This window comes from Girardinichthys multiradiatus, chromosome 2 (assembly GCF_021462225.1).
Source record: "Girardinichthys multiradiatus isolate DD_20200921_A chromosome 2, DD_fGirMul_XY1, whole genome shotgun sequence".
NCBI classification, from domain to species: domain Eukaryota; kingdom Metazoa; phylum Chordata; class Actinopteri; order Cyprinodontiformes; family Goodeidae; genus Girardinichthys; species Girardinichthys multiradiatus.
The window spans coordinates 7081943-7094266 of record NC_061795.1 but is presented as its reverse complement, the minus strand read 5'-3'; the positions used below and the strand labels follow the sequence as shown (position 1 = coordinate 7094266).

At 37.9% G+C, this 12324-nt stretch overlaps 1 protein-coding gene across 1 annotated transcript in view; it reads right to left on the bottom strand.

Moving 5' to 3' along the window:
• LOC124879108 (chemokine-like protein TAFA-5) overlaps window positions 1-12324 on the bottom strand; it is a 120606-nt gene that overhangs the window by 33103 nt on the left and 75179 nt on the right. Inside the window, exon 3 of the mRNA XM_047383434.1 lies at window positions 6652-6779. Within this exon, the coding sequence (XP_047239390.1) occupies window positions 6652-6779 (128 nt within the window). The remainder of the gene's footprint in view (window positions 1-6651; window positions 6780-12324) is intronic.

The following is a 12324-nucleotide window of genomic DNA, read 5'->3' as shown; positions in this document are numbered from 1 at the left end:
GACAGATATAACGGGTTAAAATATTATTTTTGGGTTAGGAAAGTATCTTCAAAAGGGTGATAACTTAACTCATTTGATATTTTCCAGTTAATTCTTATAGAGAAGCAAGTTCTCTTTCATCGTGGAAAATTCACGGCCAATTATTATAGTTATTAAAAGTTATTAAAAGAACAGGAAGTTACATCTCCAAAACTCAGCAGTAACCATGTGTTTTCTATGTTATTCTCAGGACAGATCTCATGAAGGGGCATTTTTAAAACCCATTGCATGCATAACACCTGATGGGGTCTCTTTCAACCATTATTTTCTGTTGTCAGAGTTTGTATTCCATAAATCTAATGGTTAGAGACCTCATTAAAACAGTCTTAGTTTTACTGCAGATGGTCTTCATACAGTTGCTGACACAGTACTTACAGTTTGGTGCAATTTTGTCCGCAAGTGCTAACTGACGCTTGTAGAAAGTACAAATTCATTGTTTTTCACAGCAGCTGCTGGGAAGAGGTTATATTAATTTTTTTCTCCCCTCTTCTGATTCATGCAGCGTGTTGATTTATACTGTACCTTATATCAGATCCTGACAAAAACTACGAAAGGCTTGGTTCTGCAGTTTCTTTCCCTTTGGGGAAGGAAAGGAAACCTAATCAGTTCTGTGCTGCACAGAAATATTAAAACACTTGTTGTTTTCTAAGATATAACCAGCTAAAACTTTTAAAACTTTGAGAGTAATTGGTTTTGTTAAACACATTTTCCTTGGTAAAACAAATCTTTAAAATGAGAATGGGAAAAATTGGGTTATTTTTGAAGGTAAGAAATAATCTGATTGGACAGTGGTACCACACAAAAATTAAACTAATCTCATGTTCCATAAAAGACTCTGCATAGAAAAGGTCTTCAGAACCATGGAGTTATTTTCCAACACAGTACCAAGTTTTTTTAAAGCATGTTTTTTCTTTATTTTAAAACAGATCTGTATTTTTGTTTTTTGTTTTTTTAGCATAATGTTGTCTGAAGCTTCTTATGAACTGGGTTAGGAGCAAATATGATCTGAGGTAAATTAGGAGCTGTGAACTAGTGATTTTTAAATCTGATTATTGTCCAAGCAGAAATAATACACTAACAGGTCTGGGATTATTTAGCCAATCCTCTCTTCAATCTGCAGAAAGTTAACATCATTGTTCATTGCAGTAGTACTCAACCTGTGGTTCCTGGACTCCTGAAGCCCGCGAGCCATAGATTTTGGGTCCATAAAATTATAATACTTAATTAAAGGTAAACCGATTACCTATTAAAACAGATCTAAGCCAATGATGGGTTCCAGTCATTTGGTGGCTTTGAAATGCAATAATACTCAAAATTTCTACTCTGGGGGACACAGATTGGGGTTGAAGAGTCTTGTTTTGGAACCAAGGTTAGGATTTTTATAACAGAATAAAGACAAGTAAAACCCTTCATTTTAAGAAAAGAACATAAATAAAGGCTCTCTCAATACTAAAGAGGATGGTCAGCTCAAACTCCAGTCTCATTGTTTGATTTCTTAGGGTTTAAAGATTAAAAGAATAACTAGGAATACAAAGGTACACAAGGTAATTTCAGAGTACTAAGAGATAAAATATTGGAACATTTATCAGCATTAAAGAGGGGTCCTAGTAATAATTTTCTCCCCAACTCTCAAAATTTAAATAGCCAAATTACGGAAAATTATGTCTTCCCTTTGAAACACTATGTGGAAAAAAGTCCAGTTTGGAGTCAAGTTTATTATCTTAATTTCTGATTAAGTCAAACACTGCAGTTTTTGTTTTGTTTGGGTAGACCATAAAAATGTTAACGCCGGCTTAAAATACTTCTTTGCATTTAACCTGAGCAGAGAAATTCTTGAATGCAGCTGCGATCAAATTGAGCAAAACAAAAAGAGAATTATAACAATAACTCTCAGGATTGTAGTTATCATTATTACAGAGTTACATTACAAAGAATTGACTAAAGGTTTCAGCATCAGTGAATTTGGATTCATTTAAGAGAAAACTGTTGCTGTGCTTCTAAATACTTTGAGATCTCTTTGGATTATGTGCACTCATCTTAAAAAAGGATCCTGAAGATTGTCATAACAAAAATGATCAATTACAGCATTAAAAGATATGGTTGAGAAAACATATTCTGAAAAGAGATTGTTAAAAATGTCTTTGAATTCTTGAAGCTTCAAATTTGGCCATTTCTCTGTCTTTGATGTTTTGTCTTTGTTTTGTTGGAATTAATGTTTGTTTTTATGTTGCATGAAACAATAATCCATGTTTAGAATAATGTTTCTAAATCCCAGATTGATTAAACTTTGAGTTTTCAGGAGAGTTAAGAAGCAGCTTGTTTCTGAGGTAGGTATGTTAACAGTTTTGCAGTTTAAGGTTCACTAAGATAGGTTGGAATGAAGAAACTGTGGATTCCGCCCATAGGCTGCCAATCAGAGGTTAATTCTGCCTGACTCCGCCCACCTACCAGGTTGGTTCATGCCTTTGCTGTCATGGTAACGCTCAGCACCTCCCTTCCTGAGTTTTAATACTGTTTAAGAGACAATAGAATCAAAATGCTTGTAGTGATTGTTGCCTTGAAAACATGGTTTTTTGTATAATAATTAAGGATGTAGCATGACATTTAGATTTATGTGTTTTACTATTAAAAGATTAGTGAAATAGTTTAAACTAGTTTGAAGAATTAGTTTTGCATACAGAATCATTGGTGATTTATTAGATTGAAAGTTTTCCCTGGTGCCATTAAGCTAACTGACAGTTCAAGATATGCCAAAAGTAAGGAATATATTTTTGATAAAGAATCAGAGTTATGATTTCATACTTGACAGGAATTATTTATTAGATTTAATTTGTAGAGTGTATGCATCAGAATTACATTAGATTTCCATTGATCTAAAACTTATCTTCATGCAAGACAAATCAGGAAGATGTGTGACTTATTTCTAAGTGAAATATTGATGAACTGTATAACGACTGAAGTTTGTGTTATGTTGTTAATGGAACTGAGTTGCAGTTAAAAACATCTGGATTTTATTTCTGTTGTTTTCATTAAATTCATAGAGACACATAGTTATGTCAGAATTCATTTCTTTGGTTCTATGTAATGTGATCTTGGTTACTAGAACATTCTTGTTTAAACTTTTTGCTGGATTGTCGCAGGGGTTGGACCCTGCGCCAGAAGGGGGGGGAGTGTCAGAATAAAGTAACATGGAGTTATTGCCAAGATCATTTTCTTCCACATGTTTGTGTGAAGATAGGATGTTGTTTTACTGTCAAAACCTGCCCACTGTGTTTTCTCAAGTTTCTCAAGTTTCACAGACGGTGAAGGCTGCATTACCAGAAACAGCCACTTGCACCCTCCAGTCCTTTATCCCTGGCGACTGGATTTTGATCAGATAATCTAGGAGGAAACACTGGAAGTCCAGGCACTGGAAAGGCCCATATCAGATCCTACTAGATACCCAGGAAAGCTGCAGGAAAGCTCCAGCTTCCCCAGCTTCATCCGGCTTCCAGGACACAAGTCATCTCCCAACTTGATTATCCACGGCCTGAAAGGTGTGAGGACAGTGGACCACCACAAGACAAAGAACTGTAAGCTGATCACTGGCGAGTGATTGAAGAGGTGGTTGAAGAACACAATAATCTCTTGGGCAGTGCAACGCTATTTCAGAATCTACTTAAGACCATCGCATTGCCTGAAAGTTAGAAATCATAAGGTAATTTGCCTCATTGCACACACACCACAGTGAGAGACACATAGGAAACATACAGGGAAGACCTCTACACATTTGCACATAACCTTTCCCTGGATGATGGACTGGCGACGTCTGCAACAGAGACAGTCAAACATGCGCCATGATGCTTATTCTCCTTAATTTCTTAACATTTGGTGGCTTCTAGGCTCCTTTGCCTGGACAGCAAGGGTCAGCCAAATTGTTTTCTCCCACTTTGACAGCAAAACTGACTCTGAGAAGGAAATCTCAGATGCTTTTATCTAACTTTCATGTTTATTGCTTGATATCTATCATTATGGTACAAATTTGAAATGTATGACCTTTAGGTTACCTCTCTTTCTTCAGAACATCTGTGTTAGTGGAGGAAGTTGTCAAAACCAAGAGCAGATGGGTCTGCTCATAGATAACGTTGTTACCCCTGACCTGAGGACGGTTCAGGGCCGTAAAGCACAAACTCTTTTAAGTTGAGATAACACCCACATACTCTTTAAATACTGTGTGTAAATGTTGACACCACACTGAACCCAAAGACAGAAGAAGAGGCGGAATGATTGAGTTTCTCTCATTGGGAGTGGTGGAGCTTCCCTCCCACCCCAGAAGACACCGTTTGGTGGACATTTTATATTTTATGTTACATTTTGATGTTTCTGTATCTTTTTCAGGTTATGATTTAACTTTGTGTGGATGAGGACTCAGAGTGTGAATTCATGGACGCATAATATGATGTATGCATGTTTTTTAATGATTTTCTCTTTTACAGGTGGTACAGTAATATTTTTACTTATTTCTACTTATTTTTAGAAGGACATTTTAGATTGTGAACTCTTTTATGAGAGTTCAAAAGAGGGATTGTAGAATATAAACTATTTATGTGTGTAATATAAACCATCTATGTGTGTAACTGGCATGTGTACATAGAGAAGAAGGGGTCAAGCTTAGGGAGTGAAGCATAGAGTCCAAAGTTATAAATTAGTGAAGGACAAGGAATCACCGATGGGGGAGAAGAAGACAGGGGAGAACAGGGCACAGAAAGGGCAAGGTCATAAATTGGGAAGGAGACAAGGCGGGAGCCAGACAGGACATGAGGTTATATTGTTGCTGGGGAGATATTTACAGACAGGATGATTGTGTATGTGTACTGCATAGCAGCGAAGGGTATATAAAGGTATTGTGGCCCCTCCAAAACGGACAACACACAGACGTTTCCAGGTACCAGTGTAAGTGTGATGTCCCCTCTCTGAATTCAGATTGGTTTTAATAAACTTGTGGAAACTTACAACTGATCTCTGACTGAGGATTGTCCTTTGGGTGCCAAATAAAAAGAGACAGGGAGAGGTGAGGAGTCATGTAAGAGTTAACTGACGGCCAGTAAGGTTTTCCTACCTCAACACTTTTGCTAGCTTAGCCGCCCTATGTTGTTAATGAGTCGGTTAGCCTTGTTGCTAATTAGCCCCCCTAGCTAATCAGCCTATTGAATACTATGGGCAGAGTAGCATGCGGTATTTGTATTGCCTGTTCTCGTTCCATTGCATGAAATGACTGTGAAATTCATTTCGTTTGTACAACAAATTCTTGTTGAATACTCTTGAAGAGTAAGTCAAGAGTATTTAATTTTCTTTTTGTTTATTGTTGACTGATTTCAATATTGTTTAAATGAGTGAAATAGTCAGTCATTTTCTACCACTTATTCCATAGTGGGTCACAGGGGAGCTGGTGCCTATCTCCAGCAGTCTATGGGCAGTAGGTGGGGTACACCCTGGACAGGTTGCCAGTCCATCACAGGGCAACACACATACAACCATGCACACACTCATTCATACACCTAAGGGCAATTTAGAGTTACCAATTAACCTAACAGGCATGTCTTTGGACTGTGGGAGGAAGCTGGAGTACCCGGTGAGAACCCACACATGCACAGGGAGAACATGCAAACTCCATGCAGAAAGACCCCAGGCTGGGAATCGAACCCAGGACCTTCTTGCTGCAAGGCAACAGTGCTACCAACTGCACCACCGTGCAGCCTGAGTGAAATATATTTATTGATATTCTAGTGATTTTTGACATATTTAATACTGTTAGTATTATTTATTTGAATTTTGATGTGTGCACACGGATTTGTATTTATATGAATTCATTGAATGCTGGACCTGTGTGTTATACAGGCCAGGTTCTATAAAGATGGCGAGCTACAGAAAAGAGCCCTGAGCCTAGGACAAAGAATTGCCTCATCCAACAATGGGGATCTGTCATTCCTAGTCTGGCGGAAATCGTTGGATCCATTTGCTCTGTTTGGGCTGGTAGGAGGTTTCTGCAGCCAGTTGAACTCTTTTTCCCTTGGTTTTGGACAGTTTCAAATCTACATGCTCCTGTTGTCAGGTTTACCCAACCTTTAAAGGCATCAACAAGAATTATTGACTTTTGCCTTCCACAAATCCACTTCATAATACACATCAAAGGCCAAATACTTAACTTTATAGATTGTTTTAACTTCATGTTGGTTTTAACAGAAGCTGATGAAACAGAAGATTATAAGGGGAATGTTGTAACTCTGCCTAAGAAATGCTGTTGGGGCAGTTTTCCACATTCTGATTGGTTTTAGAAGTGCTTTTTTGAAGACGACCTCTAGTCTGAATGATTCATTAATTGTAGCAGAGTGTGATCCAACTCTCCTCAACAGCCATTATCTTTATGCCTTTATGCTAAATCAAACTGAAACTAGGTAGCCCTCAGGAAAATTACCATTATATGTCAACATTTATAAACTGAAAAGTACTGAATAGATCACCATGACCTGGACTGAAATGGTCTTGGAGATGCGTGTGAAGCTCAACATGCATTAATATCAGCACAAATAGAACCAATTGAATCATTTCTCTCAAGTGCGGTTCTATTCTCACCGTAGTAGTCTTTACTCGGCCTCCTGGTTGTGTACAGGTCCAGCCTGACTGATTGACCAGGAGGTTACAACTCTCATCATCCAAACATGGAGTCATCCCGCACCACTGTCGACTGCTGATGATGTGAACTGGGGAAAAACAGACAGGTGATCATTTTCATTTTTACTCCTTGTTTTCAATGTTTTTCTTTAGGTGTAATCTTTTCACACTGTCTAAAAATTAATGACACAGGCCATTTTGGAATTATGTTAAATTTGTCACCTCAGAATAAAGATCAAACACAGAACACTGCGTCAAAACATCACTAAGTCACAAATATTGAGCTCGAGCCAATAATACTTTGTTCTAGTACTAATATCTCTAAAAAGATACTAAAACAACTTAAAGGATTTTTAGAAATTATTTGTTTTTACTCACATTTTATTAAAATGGCATGGTGAAAAGAAATGTATAGCTCTCTCTACAATCTGTGGAAAAATCTTTACTGGCATTACAGTAATCAAACACTTCCTATAAATGCAGAGCAGCTTTATGCATGTTTTTGCTGGTATTCTGATAATATATCTCTGGTGAGGAACACCAAGTCTTTGGGTTGGACAGCCTCCATGCCACCACCCTAATCTTTGTCTCCTTCCACAGATTCTCTATTAGATTCAAGTCTGGGCTCTGGCTGGGGCACTTCAGAATAATAGTTATTATTACTTCCAGTCAGAAGAAACATCCATCCATCCATCCATTTCCTATACCCACTTCTTCTATACAGGGTCACAGGGGAGCTGGTGTCTATCTCTAATGTTCTACAGACGAGAAGCGAGGTACACCCTGGACAGGTCACCAGTCCATCACAGGGCGACACAGAGAAAAACAAGACTAACAACCATGCACACCTAAGAGCAATTAAGAGAGACCAATTAACCTGATGGTCATGTTTTTGGACTGTGAGAGGAAGTCGGAGTACCAAGAGAGAACCCACAAATTCAAGGGGAGAACATGCAAACTCCATGCAGAAAGACCTCTGGCCAGGAGGAGTGATCTCAGAGTTCTACTGGGAACATGCCTGTGAAAGATCTCCGATAAGTAAGGAGGCGCCTGACCATTCAAGCATTTTAAAACCAAAAGTAAAATCTTCAAAACAATCCTAAAATGTACAGGCACCCAGCACAGGAAGGACAATATAGGAGTTATATACTCATGTCTGCTATTAAAACCATTAGACGACACGACTGGTATGAATGGTCTCTAATTAATAATACAAAAAACCTCAGCCATGAGAGTGGCGAGTATTTCTCAGGTCAAATTAGAAAAACTTGCATGAGCATCAATCAATGATGCACCTTTTAATCCTAATCATGCACTCCCAAGCAGCCCCCAAGTAAGATAAGTGAGGTGGGTAAAAAAAACCAGGAGGATCTCTACTCAAGTTGGCTATCTTCCATTCTATCTTTTCCTGCAACTAAAATAAGTTCTTTGACTGCTCCATCGAAGTTGGTCTTGCAGTGTGACCTTAACTGATTAACAGGTACACGAACAACATAAAAGCAGTGCAAGGCACTGATCTAACTAGAAGAACTAATGGTCTCAATGACCTCTATGTGACCACACTGGTGGACATACAGTTAAACAAGATCATCTCTTGGGTTTAGTCTTACACCCTCCTGTGCAACATGTCCTGATCTCCCAGGGACCAAAAACATCCAGTTCAACGTAGCAGAAAGGCGGAGACCTTCAACAGGTAAGTCTGCCAATTCTGGTGCTCCACTTTTCCTTGCAGTTTTTTTACAGGTAACACATTTATGGATGATGTTGCTTATACACCTCTTGGCTGCCACAGTCAATAAACCATTCATCCGGATAGCGCCTTCTGTTAAGTGTCTTTTCTTGATGCACAACTCCCTTGTTGTGATGACAAGCAAAACATCAATATGATGTTTTCCTGGGATGAAAAGTGGGTTAGCTTCATCAGTTTACACTTAGAACTGACACCATGGTCGGTAGAATTATTTTTTGTCTGAATGTAATTTTATTTATCTGGTTGAGTAGACTGTCTAATTCTCTATGCACAGTTGTTTACATACATGTAAAGTCTTCCACTCTGATTGTAGATGTATGCCAGCACAATTTGGCCATCAGTATAGAATGTGACATGATCAAGCTTCAGACCCAGTTTTCCCACAATAAGGTCAGAAATCTCTACGGCTATGACAGCAGCAATGAGCTTAAACTTTGGCACTGTGAGCTCAGGCACAGGAACCAGTTTGGCTTTTCCTAAAACAAACCCTACTGCCATATGGTCATATTTGTCTGTGATTTTCAGATAAGCCACTGCTGCTATTGCTTTCACCGAGGCATCTGAAAGAATGCACCGTTCAATCATCTTGCCTTGTGAGACAGAGGAGCCATAAGTCTGAGGTATACGAGAGACAGGAGTTGAGGCTGAGTCTTGACCTGGTGACCTGATGTTGTACCATTTGTTTGTGAATCAGCTGTTTTGTTGACTGATGTGTATTTCATGAGATAAATCAGGCTGGTTAACCTTGAGGGGAATAACCCTTTAAAGTTCTATAGATTTAATTTGAAGAGAGAAGCAAAAACATTAACGCAGTTCATTTCTCCGATAGGACAAGACATTATGTTATGGGAGAAGAATTGGTTTCCTTGTTTCCTGAAACATTTTGACCAATGAAAATGAAGAATTAATGAAAGTGTTTGAAAATTGTCAAATATAGTAGCCAGAGGTACTACTCTTTTCATAAAAGAGATGCAGTGGATTAATCACCGGTTTCAGTAAACACCTTAACACCTGCAAAATCTGCATCACCGCCCACCGCTCACCACTGATCATTTATCCAAATGTGTGGAGGCCATTTTGTAATGGCTTCATTCATCAAAGACAGCATCCAGAAGGAGGGCTGCTGCTTTGTCCCTTGAGGATGACCCAGTCGGATGAAGAAATGATGGAACAAAGTAGAGAGGAAGTGAGTAAGAAAAAAGAGATTTCAACAGGAAATGCTCCAAGAAACTAGTAATTTTTTCTTTGTGGAGACAAAATATTTCTTGGTCTAATCAGGCAACATGTTCATGCATATTACTGACCACAAAAAGCATTGATTGCTTTGACTGCACAGCATTTAGTATCCCTGGTAATTCATAAGACATCAGGCTTGGAGGATGTTCAGTCACTTTCAGTCATTTTTTAGCAAATGAATGAATAAATAAATGAACAAATGAATAAATAAAAGTCAGATATGGGAAAAACAAATTCTGATTTGACTTCAAAAAATAAAAAATAAAATAAAAAACTGCATAAAAAAATTAAATATTGTTGCAGTAATTATTGATTAGATGTAGTTTTGTCAGTGTGTGTCACCTTTTGGACTCTGTGTTGGCTTTGTGTTTTGTTTTCTCCTCAGTTATTTTGAGTGTTAGGTTGTGTTTCTCTCCCTCCTCGTTCATAGCTCCTTTAGTTAGTGTTATCCTTCTTAGTTATGACTTAGTATGGTTTTCTCTTTGTTGTCATTATTGCTATTATTATGATGTTTATTATTATTGTGCTCCGTTTATCTTATTTATCCAGCCCTCTGGTTAGGTTGTGTTTACTTATTGTTTACATTTTGTTTGTTTACATCCTAGTCCTCATGTTCTCTGCTTCCCTTCCTGTCAGTTCAGTCTGTGTGGTGTTAGGTTTTGTTACTATGTAATCTGGTTTGCTTTATGGGTTCCTTGTTCGTTCTTAGGTTATGGTGTTTCTTATGTTCCCCCTAGTTTCTCGGTTCATGATTATTCTTTACTCTCATGCTTCATTTGGTTATTTGTTTATAGCTTCGTTTCGGTATTGTTTATTAGTCCCTCGTCATGTTTTAATCTATGTATTGTTTTCACCTGTTCCCTCTGCCGTCCTGCCTCTTTGTCAAACCTGTTCTTAGTTCCTTGATTACCTGCCTTTGTTGTCGCTCTGTATATTAGTTGGTTTTGTTTCATTGTCCTTTGCTGGTTCCTCATTTTACACCCGATCACAACCCTTGATTAAGTTCAGCCTTTGCTACGTTCCTGCAGTGATACTCGAGTAAGTTTTGGACTATTTTCATGCTTGTACCTGCATTAAGTTTTGTTACGTTTTGCTTTGCCTTGAAACCTGCGAATAAAACTGAAGACGATTCACAATGCTGCTGCCAAGTTCTTGTCTGCGCTTTGGTACACCCCAAAACCACAATGTGACAGGTTTTTGATATAGGTGATGTGGTTTCCTGCCCAGGACAGCACAGAAGGTGGGAGCGCTCACCAAAGGGGTGTGCAGTGTTTGCCTTGTAAGAAAATACTGCTCTTCACCACATGCACATTAAAAGGCTATTTAGGTGGTTTCTAGGAAGTCTGGATTGCACATCTCTGGCTTAAGATGTTAAATATTCAGACTATTCAGAACTCATCCTCACTATTCTATACTAAACAGAGATTTTTTAAAGAAAATGTATGAAACCTTTATTTTACTAATGAAAAACAAAAACTAGCCTTTTCCATGCTTCTTTGGCATTAGGACCTACATTGAAACACACATGAAATGTATTAAATATAGACTTAAAGTTTTGACTTTTTAATATTTCTGAGAAGTTACAGAGTAACAGGGTTTTTTGCAGAATGGGCTTTATCAGAAGTGTGAAATTGGTTGTGTGCCATGCATCAATGTTTTCTAAGATCAATGAATGAAAAACATGGTAAACCTAAAAATCATTACAGTTAGTTCTATGTTTCAACTACTCTATAATTTAAATAAAAAATAATACTGTTCATCAGGCTACGGCTCCTTTACTTGACATGCAACTACTTATCACCAGTGACTGTAGAAATGTTCTGGTTTTCTTCAGGCTGGGTTGGCACCAAACAACCAGTCCAGATTCAGAACCATGTCATCCAGTTATCTATACTCCATAACTGTTTGTCTTCAGTCCCCCAGAAACTTTTTATTTTTTTTGCTATTTAAGAATTAATGATGCTTCTAGTTTGGCTTTTTTGGGTTTTACTTACAGTTGGCACAGAAGCCCATGTTTTTGCAAACATATATTTCATTTCATATTGCTTTGAGCTTTCTGTCCTGATGCTTCCCAGCTGACTGACAACAACTAGCAACATTTGCCTCACTCTATGTTGATTCATCTTGAATCCTACCCCTGGGATTATTTTAGGTTAAAGTAATCATTTTATTGGACTAACATGTTTCTTCTGACTTGAAGAAATATTCATGTTTTGGAGTGGCCCAGGTGGAGTCCAGACTGGTGTCTGACATAGGGTCTTTGGAGGGAGCTAAAGTTTAGGGTGATGGTAGGGAGGTCTTCCAACCTCAAAGACTTGGAGCTCATCACTAAAGACAAATAATCAAAAAATACCTGCTGAAAGCTGCTCAATAATTATAGGAGGTTGTTGATTGCTGAGATATTAACTTTGATTATTGAGAAAGTATCAATAATTTACAACCTGCCACCTTTGAAATTAAGGTCTCTGTTAACTGCAAAATAATTTCAACATTAATATAACCTTGTACTGGTATTTGTTTTAGAAATGCCCATTTTAAGGGGATTGTATATCTATTCTATGTCTAAATAAAAGAGATGTAGTTAATTTGGGCAAAGTGATCCATGTTTCTTGTGATATTTTCATTCAGAAAAGAGCTTTTATAAACTG